The sequence below is a fragment of the Pocillopora damicornis genome, chromosome 13 (assembly GCF_964200805.1).
Source record: "Pocillopora damicornis chromosome 13, jaPocDami1.2, whole genome shotgun sequence".
Taxonomy (NCBI): domain Eukaryota; kingdom Metazoa; phylum Cnidaria; class Anthozoa; order Scleractinia; family Pocilloporidae; genus Pocillopora; species Pocillopora damicornis.
This window is the reverse complement of record NC_142682.1, coordinates 20065116-20074378: the sequence shown is the minus strand read 5'-3', so window position 1 is coordinate 20074378 and position 9263 is coordinate 20065116. Positions and strand designations below refer to the sequence as shown.

Here is a 9263-nt window from a genome sequence, read left to right as displayed (position 1 = left end):
AACATTTTGGAACGCAAGTGAACTGGAGCTGAAGTTTTCTTTTGAGCGGGAGTGGATGAAGGCGGTCAGGCGAGCAAAAAGACGACCAAACTATGGTATGGGGAAGCTGAATAGCGGACTGGAAGAGGTTTGCGGCAACAAACTTGAGCTTTGTGGTCCACTGGTGGATGGCTACCTTTTAGAAATTGGAGAGCAGATTGCTTCGAAACTAAGTCGCTCAAAAGCAACATCATTGGTAGGCCCAGTTGTCATCTTCATTCCGTGGCAGATATTTCGTCACATAACAGTTTTGTTCAGGGGCTATAGTGGAGAAGTGAAATTTAATGAAAGAAAATCAAAAATTACTTCGACACTATCTTGTATACAAGCAGTGGAGAAAGTGTTTTCGCCGGCGAGATTCGAAGGCCAGGATGTTCTTAGAAAAAGACATTTCAGTCAACAACCGAAATCAAAGGGAAAGCTGTTGTCTGTTTACAAAGGCAGGTCAGCCGTTGTTGTATCTAAAAACACTCCTTTTGTTGTTGAATACAACCTCAAAAGTCAGAAGGCTATGGTGACATTTTATATTCAACGGTACACGGCAGAGGATTTTGTTTTCGACAAAAGCTTACAAAGTCTCATGAATAAACAAGGTAATATTAATTAATATTGTGAGATTAGTGTTGATCAAAGAAACACGAGTTTGTAGCTTTTTTTTCAAACATACATTAGTTACACGTCTGTGTCAACATGGTCTCATGTTGAAATTTTCTAGACACTGTATTTCCTGTAAATATATTTAGCTTTCCATCTGGTGTGTAAAATATATTATTTTAAATTTTATTACAACTTCAATGATAAATAATCTTAGGTGACATTGCAGTTAAATTTACCTGGTTAAAAAATAAACTTATGTAAACTTTATAAATGGTAATAAAATATGATTATGGAGCTTTCTGGTGATACATTGACAGTGAAAAGTCTTATTCTATATAGTCTCACTTGCTAATGTACCCTCAAGGCGTCTAATAAGAACATCTTTGTTTCCACTAGTGCTTAATTGCCTACTTTGCAACTCCATTTTTAGGTCACTTACTTTCATATTTCTAGGGTTTAGATTACGGCTAATGGTAGCTGGACTAACAGGCTGTTTGCTGCATAAGTGAACACTTTTATGAGCCTCGTATGTTACAGTATCAGGAAATCTCTCATTACATACAGAGCATAGGACTGGTTTTAATGATGAAAGTACTTCAGGTATTAGTTGCTGTCCCTCTGCACACTGGACAGTCACCCTGGCATCTACACATACCTCACATATATAATCATTAATTTCCTTTTCTCTTCCACAATTGCAAAAGTTGCTTGAATTTAGCTGAGAAGGAAGCCGAGACTTAAAATGAGAAGTATAAGAACTTGGCATTGGTTGATGTTCTGGCAAATAAAATGCTCTTACATAATTAGCTCTCATGACTTGCCACCATTTCCCTTTTTCAGTTGTTTTATTGGATCTGTTTGTCAAATCCAAGTCATTTTTAACCCCTGAATGTTTAGCCTCTTTTGCCTGTAATGATATTATACCATAACCCACTTTGTAACTTTCATACAGTTTAGTTGCATGATATGGTATGGCATACCCTACTGTCCACACAGTTACATTAACATCTGATGAAAAAAATAATGCATATAAATTAAAATAAAGTGTACAAAATTCTGTGAGCTCACCAAGGTAGGAAGGGCTAACTTCAATTTTGTTAAAAAGAGCCCCAGCATTCCTAAGGAATTGTGCAATTTTTCCTAATGCTAATCTTTCTAGTTTCTGGGCTAGGGATTCATCTAAGACTTTAAGGGCATCAATGAGCCTAAAAGAAAAGTTTGCCAAAGCAATGGCCTGGTCTCCTATCAACCGCACTGGAAGCTTCTTGTGCCTCTGAGCCTCATCATTATAGTGATCCTTAGTCACAGAAGCTAAATACCCCAACCCACAACCAAGTTCACCAAAATCTTCCTTATGGTTACTTGACAGTGCATTGTCCAGGTCACATACAAACTTTTGGTTAGAGACATTAACAAAATCAACCCTAGTAGATCGTTCTCCAGCACCATCATTATGTGGAACATAAACTTGTGATTTTCTATTCCCATCACCATTTCCTTGATCAGCTCTCCTTTCTACAGCCGAGGCACTTAATATATCAATAAATTTGGTAAAAACACCTCTTTGTGCTGCTACCCTGTATATGATATTTAACACATGTTGCCATGCATTAATTTCACAGTGGATAGGCTCTGGGCGCTGCCACTCTGCAAAAATTCCAATTCGGGGGGTGCCTAACTGGCGAATCCCATTCTCTGCCATGAACTGTAGTTTTCTAGAGTGGCGATTTTTTTCATTCAGGGAAGATGGCAGGGAAATCATAAACTCATTTACCCTCTTAACATGGGAATTTCTGACCTCCAGAGTATAAGGTTTGAATAAATCTTCCTCCCCCATCCCAATAGTGGCACCCATAGTACACATATTTCCTTTGCTTACGTTAGCATAAGGAGATGGGTAAGTGGCAGCTTGATTTAACTCATTGTTAGCCCAGCTTTGCCAGCTCATATCAGCACTGGGCTGAAACTCTACAGTACACTGCTTGTTAGAAACAACAAACATATTACCCTCTAACATTTCCATTTCATCAGTGTGTTGCTTCCAGATACTTTGTAACACCTCATCTTTCTCCCCCCGACTGACACAATGTAAAATGTACTGGAAATCCCTGCTTCTCACCCTGTCCCCAAAATTCCATGATGTTAGGCTGCCAATTGACATGGTTAGCTGACTTGACTCAGGGGCCCCGTCATCAGAAAATTGCATGATGAAATGATTTATGTTGTCATTAAACCAAATTAGCTTACGGAATAAATAGGGAAGTCTAAGGTGCAGATCAATTATCATAAAAACCAACCCAGTTATTGTTCTGGAAACACCCGGTGCATTGGGAATTTGATTAACATGACCAATGTCAAGACTTCTCACAAAATTCTCCACCCGTTTGTCAGAAATAGCTATATTTGGCACCCTTAAGTCCAAACCTAAACATTTTATGTTACGGGGTACCCATAGATCAGAGTTTGGATCAAAAACTGAAGACTGAGTTTTGCAGACAAGGGCATACTTTCTGCGAGACAGAAAGTTCTGGTACTTCATAAAAACAGCTTGTTTCAAAGCCTCATCGGAATTTTGATACCCTTTCATTGTCTTGTCAAACAGACCCTGGAGATATTTCCCTCGTTTAAGTCCAGAAATCAGTGTGTCCATGGTTTGATTGTCAGCAGTAGATGAAATATAATCCCAAGCCCCATATATTGACCCTTCCTTTCCCCCATGAATAAATTCTAATACATTTTTTGTCTCCTGTCTTCGTCTGTACTTAGTGCTGGAATTGACATTTGTAATCATATCATAAGTTATACTGGCATTTTTCCTCCTAGCTACTGAAAAGCCTTTTTGTTCAAGCAGAGATTGAAATTTGTGATATTGCTCATTTAATTGTGTTACTTTTTCCTCTTGTTGCTTTACTTGATCTTCCTTTTCTTCCACACTCTTTTGAAGGCTTTGTAGCTCTTCTTCTACTGCATCTTTCTGAGCAACAGAAGTTTGTATTTGTCCCTCTTAAAAAAAAACAAAAAAAACAGAGAAATTAGATCTCAACATTTTTTGCAATCACATGTAAATAAAATACTAAAGGAACAGAATGTTGTACATGCATAACTTAATTTTCCGTTCGAACTTCAGAGTAGCATGGCGGTAAAAATGAAATCTTTTGCACGTTTAGAAAACACTCAAAGTTATAATATTACCATATTCATCCAGCCGAGCCTTTTTCGCTTCAATGTCCTGTGATAACCTTTTGTTTTGTTCTTGTAACTCTCCTTTTCTTTTCAAAGCTACATGTGAAGATGAACTCTTCCAGAATGCGTGAAAAGTTCTACTAGAATCACAGCGTCCTTGGTGAGAATTAGGCTTACTGCATTTTCTGCTTTTTCCGCACAGAGGTTTTCGACTGCAAAGTGAGCAAGAAATTTAAATTATTCAATATAACCACACAAACGCGAATTCGACGTTCAGAATTGCTTTGCTTACCTATCGTCCCGTTTATCCCCTGAAAAATTGCTGGCCATAAGAAGATTCTTCCTCGAATGGTCTTTTTACTGCCGTAATTACACACAATGATTGGCGATCTGTAGAGAATCCAATATGGCTGCCAGCAAGAAGCATCGAGCGCTCGATAAAATCGGGGTTTAAAAGGTACAAATTTACGGTTTCCACGATTGAAAATACAAACAAACGGAGTCTACATATAACGATAAAGCTTTTTTATTTGTGATAGGTAGGATACAACGAGAATAGAAAATTACCCAGGATGGATTTCCCCCTCACAACGCGCCAAATTCACATTCTTAAACGATTTCACCTCGAAAACACAATCCTATGGGGGGGTTCCGAAATCAAAAAGATACTTTAGTATGGGAAGAATATACCTACCCCTGAAAGTAACGATTTTGACCTTTTTAGCTAGCGTTTAAACCAGGAATTTGTCTCAGAAGGGGACTGAGTAAAACTCGCTTTTCGTTACCAAACGGCAGCGTATGCAAGCTTTATTATTAGAAAGCCATAACTGGAATGTTGGACAACTGTGTAAGATGCAAATGTATTCATATTGTTTATTGTATTGCCGAGAAGCGAATTTCAATATCTCCACCGCTACTGAGCCATCGAACGCGAAAACAACAAAGGCCTGTTGGATCACGTGACGAGAGGGACGCTATGGGAGGAAATCGCATAGCAACGAACCACCGTGTAACGTCGAACGCAATAAAGTTACTGTGGAACCAAACGCCCTCTAATCCTTGACGTCCGAGGCAAGTTCGCTTGAAGCAGGTCTCTGTGTATCAGGAAACCGTCCCGAGTTTCCGTTCCCACGGCAAGTGGTCTCTACCGAGCTATTTTCCCCCGTTGTTGTTGCGTTCCCCGCAAAAGTCTAGTTAGTGCGAAAGACCTATCGTCACAATTCGGAGGTTACGTTATTATTTTAAAGTCCAGACTGGCAACTTGGAGATTCCCCTGCCACTTTACCCAGAGAGTTCGCAGTTGGGAACTGATGAAAGGAACGGAGTGTTTCTTTTTCTATCGTCAATCAGTTATCAACTGGAAGAGGTGCAGATTCTGCCTTAATTTGAGCCTCTTTATGTTCCCGGCTGATACTTAACATTGAATAGGGTTTGTCCTGCTGGAATTTGATTGGTTAACAAGCTTCACCTGTTGCCTGTCCAAATACAAGCACTCCGTCAAAAGATTTTAGGGGCCACGTTTGTTCCCTTTACTGATTATTTACTCAGTAATAACAGTCTTATCATATTAAGTTTAGCCACAGACAAAACAGAAACTGAAAATGAAAATGCCTTTTTATCACCTGAGCAGGAAGCTGTCCGGAAAGAATCAAGGCTGTAATCTCTTTCATAACATGAAACATTTACTACAAATTTGGTAAATGTAAGATAGCGAAAGTTTCCTATAACTGATTTGCGTTATGAGCGCTACATTTAAGATAAACACACAGAACTGTATATACACGGTGTAAACGATAAATGTAATTTAAACAAAAATCGAAAAGTCGTTGGTGTTGTGAGAGCAGGAAAGTGATGGATGCCTGGACTGGGCAGTAAATAATATCACAGATCAAGTAAAGAAAAGAGACTTTGCAAAACTGGAATAAATAAGGAGGAATGAGCCGGCTGCATGTTACGAAGTAATTGCGAGCCAACTCCATAGTCGCGTCTTAAGCACTGACGATAATCATCCAAGATGTTGTTGGCTATAAAACTTCAATTTCCGACAAAGTCCAGTCGATGTCCCTTCGTGTTTCAGGTAGCGCTGATCAATTGAATTAGTATGCCGCTTTTGCAAACATAATTGTGCTTTTTATTTCATTTTAACGGTTTTGAAAAGACCTTTGCAGTAGCATTAATTCATGACAGGCAAGTAAAGTAAAAGTGAACCTATCGGACAAATACATCGTATCTATATCTACTTGTAGTCGAGTATGCTGAACGCCTGGCCCACAGATCTTCATGAACGTTTTGCTTTTCATGAATGCTTTTGTTCGTAAATAACCCCTGTTCCCTATGCAATAATGCACTGGGATTGCATGTGTTAAAGGAAGGACGCTTCAACGCCCAGTTCTCTTTTGTTGTTGTTCTTCTCCTTCTGAGCGAAATTTCGACACCACGTTGTCTTTCGACGCCGTCAAAGTATAAATTTCAAGTTTGGAGTGTAAATTCTGGTTATATTATTCCTATTATTCGCAATAATTAAAAACAACCACTTGTCACACTTTCCTATGCCACCAAAGGATATTCAGATTCAGGAGAGCTTGGGGGCGTTTATTTCGTTCTATAGGCGAGACTAAGTGTCTAAATGTGGAAAATTTGGATGACCTGTAGGAGAAAGCGAAGATAGATATAAGCTTATGCTGTTTGTTATTCCAATCTTTCATGATAGCAATAGTTAAATGAAAAACAAAGGAAAATTTGGGGGCATTTTGACAAAGAGCGAGACTTAAATTTCGCACTGGTTTACTCCAGTTTCGATAATAACATCGCTAGTAAGTTTTCCGCGATACGCTGAAGAAACAGACAGCTGAGCACCGAGGTTTTTCACCGATGGTCCAACCACATTTTGACGTCCTCTGTGATCTGTTACTGTAGAGACCAACGACAACATGCTTGTTTGATTTGATAATAAATAAAAGAAAACAATGGTGGGGTCATCAATGCGTCTGCCTCCAAAAGATCGTGACCACAGACCAATCAAAATGCGTGCATATTTCAGCATTTCATGGACTGAAACGGTGATAATTTAGTTCAACTTCCTGACATATCCAATTACTTTTTTGGGCACAAAACTGAAGGAGGGAGAGAGAGAGACGTTTTAACTTCTTTAATGTCATTGGTGGAACTGTATTTTTTTACAGATTAATTTTTATAATCTTTACTCACCCCTTCATTAAAACAAAACTAATTTGTACAATGTTATGAAAAGTTTAATAATGGATAAGAATGTGCGCTTCGATCTCTCAATCCTTTTTCCCAGTTCTCGGGCTGGCCACTGGCGTCAGTTATCTCTTTTAAATAGAACCAAGAGTATAACTTGAAAAAGGAGAAGCGAACTTGGCTCTAACCGACCCCTCTCTTTGCCAAGAAAAAGTCATATTGTATAATAACAGAACAGTTTGGTTTGCCCCTAACCGCCGGTAAGTCGCTGTTATAACACCTTCCCCTCCAATTACCTTTATTAAAAAAAAAAACTATAAGTTATCGAGATGATAGAACAACATGACATGTCTTCAACGGCCAGTAAGACACCGTTGCAGGACCCGCCAACTGATAAAATAGCTCCAGTATCATGCTCCCTTATAACAATTTTAGTTTAACTTAACCTTTTGTGGGAAGGTGTTTATTGTCATGAGCTAACATCAAACCTAGAAATTATTTGCGATTTGTATGTAAAAGCCCATCCCAAACGAGACTACAAAACCAAACTACTTTCTATGTTTGAGGTGAAAGTTACTTTTTACCACACTGGATGATGTTGCAACGTGCAGTTACTCGGAAATCCTCAACTTATAATCCCGTAAGGTTGTGACCTCAAAAACAAAATTCCTTCAAAGTGAGAATAAGAGATATTACTTCCCACATTTATTTCTGAGCACGTATATTATTTTTATTCGCATTCACTTGACCGAAATATCACGTGAGATTGTTCCCTACTTCAGTTTACACTTTAATCTCAATTTATTTACGCTAAGTTTTTCCGATGAGTTTGAAACAGTTAAATGGTGTGGACCCTTACTGCAAAAAAAAATTATGCCATGCAAATGGAGAAAATTGTTGACTCTACTGGCTGCGTAGTGAAGCCTTCAATTCTGTGAATAAATTTGCAGAACTCCCTGCTGGCTGCTGAGCATTTTCCTCGTTAGTTAGCAAACATTGTATTTTATTACCAGAGATGATATCCGTTAGCTGATACGTTAAGACATTTTTATCACTGATCATCATTATGAAATGGGTACGCCAATTGCAATAGGGTGATAAATGAAGACAAGGCAATGAATGGTTTAAAGCTATCAAATTAATCACCCAAAATTTTCTGAGTTTCGTATACCTTTTTTATCACATTTGTTTTTGCAGTAGTGAGTTTAATTTCAATTTTTCCATGTTATACAGAAGACTCCACTTGTGTTCCGTGTGTTAGGAGATTAGTTGTCGCCGCTGTCTTCTTCAAACGCACTCTTCCGGCTGGCCGACTGAATTTCTTTTTTACCATTCGAATAAACGCCAGGCGGAGCCTTGAGCTCAAGGAGATGTACAACCATGGGTTTATGGCACTGTTGCCATGACCCAACCAGTAGCAGAGGTACATAGCAAAGGGAGGCAATGGCTGCGTTTCTTTGATCACCTGATACAGCTGAAAGAATTGCGTGGGTAGCCAACATACAGCAAATACAGCGACAACGATGACAAGCATTCTGACCACTTTTCTCTTGGCGATTTCCTGTTGCCTCTGATTTTGTGACAAATAATTCCCAGGAACTTGACGAAACCACAATTTGTGAGCGGTTTTAGCGTACAGGATGGATGTGACACTTAGTGGCAAAAAATATTGGACTACAAACAAGTAAACGAAAATTCCGCCACGAATTGTGGTGCTTTCTTTTCCCAAGATGTCAAAGTTGAAACCGCAAAAGTCCTCCAACGGATCAAAATCCGAAATAACAAGAATTATAGACATTAATAGCATCGAGAGAATCCAGATGATAGGTGCAGCGTACTTTGCCTTACGAATACATTGAAGGGGGCGGAAAGGGTGAAGAATCGCCGTGTATCTGTCGTAAGCCATGAACGCCAGGCACAGTATCGAAGAAGCCGCAGTGACCATTGCAACATAGTAAAAGCCTCTGCATGTTATTTCCCCAGCCAGATCATGAACTATAAGCCATTTGCCGCCATTGTGTAGGTGAATAACGGAGAAAGGCATTACAACTAGCGTAAGTAACAAATCAGCCACCGCCATGTTGACGAACATGGAGCTGGTCATTGATCGCACTTCCGGTTTCTTCCACACGAAGTAGATCAGAAGCGTGTTGCCAGCAAAGGCAACGACCATTGTTACCACGTAGATCACGGTCAAAATCACTTTGGCCTCGTCTGTTACCATAGCGAATCTGAATGTAATA

At 39.2% G+C, this 9263-nt stretch overlaps 2 protein-coding genes across 3 annotated transcripts; both read right to left on the bottom strand.

Annotated features, from left to right (window-relative positions):
- Positions 1-794: 794 nt before the first annotated feature.
- Positions 795-4433, bottom strand: LOC149035864 (uncharacterized). 2 transcript variants are annotated; one of them, XM_089191711.1, is made up of 3 exons: positions 4387-4433; positions 3829-4031; positions 795-3639 (listed from the first exon to the last, which is right to left on the bottom strand). In XM_089191711.1, exon 3 carries the CDS (start codon positions 3425-3427, stop codon positions 968-970), a length of 2460 nt encoding a protein of 819 aa, XP_089047837.1. In that variant the 5' UTR covers positions 3428-3639; positions 3829-4031; positions 4387-4433; the 3' UTR covers positions 795-967. The 2 variants fall into 2 exon arrangements, with proteins under 2 accessions (XP_089047837.1, XP_089047836.1); XM_089191710.1 differs by lacking the exon at positions 4387-4433 and adding an exon at positions 4112-4336.
- Positions 4434-6709: 2276 nt separating this feature from the next.
- LOC149035863 (tachykinin-like peptides receptor 86C) lies at positions 6710-9263 on the bottom strand. Its single transcript, XM_089191553.1, has one exon. It carries the CDS (start codon positions 9242-9244, stop codon positions 8246-8248), a length of 999 nt encoding a protein of 332 aa, XP_089047679.1. The 5' UTR covers positions 9245-9263; the 3' UTR covers positions 6710-8245.

Bases quoted from the DNA above. Each gene is read 5' to 3' on its own strand.
- LOC149035864 (XM_089191710.1), bottom strand. From the start codon at position 4,149: ATGGCCAGCAATTTTTCAGGGGATAAACGGGACGATAG. The intron at 4,032-4,111 runs GTAAGCAAAGCA...CTCACTTTGCAG, and splicing joins GGGGATAAACGGGACGATAG to TCGAAAACCTCTGTGCGGAA. The intron at 3,640-3,828 runs GTAATATTATAA...TTTTTTTTTAAG, and splicing joins GGCTCGGCTGGATGAATATG to AGGGACAAATACAAACTTCT.
- LOC149035863 (XM_089191553.1), bottom strand. From the start codon at position 9,244: ATGGTAACAGACGAGGCCAAAGTGATTTTGACCGTGATCTACGTGGTA.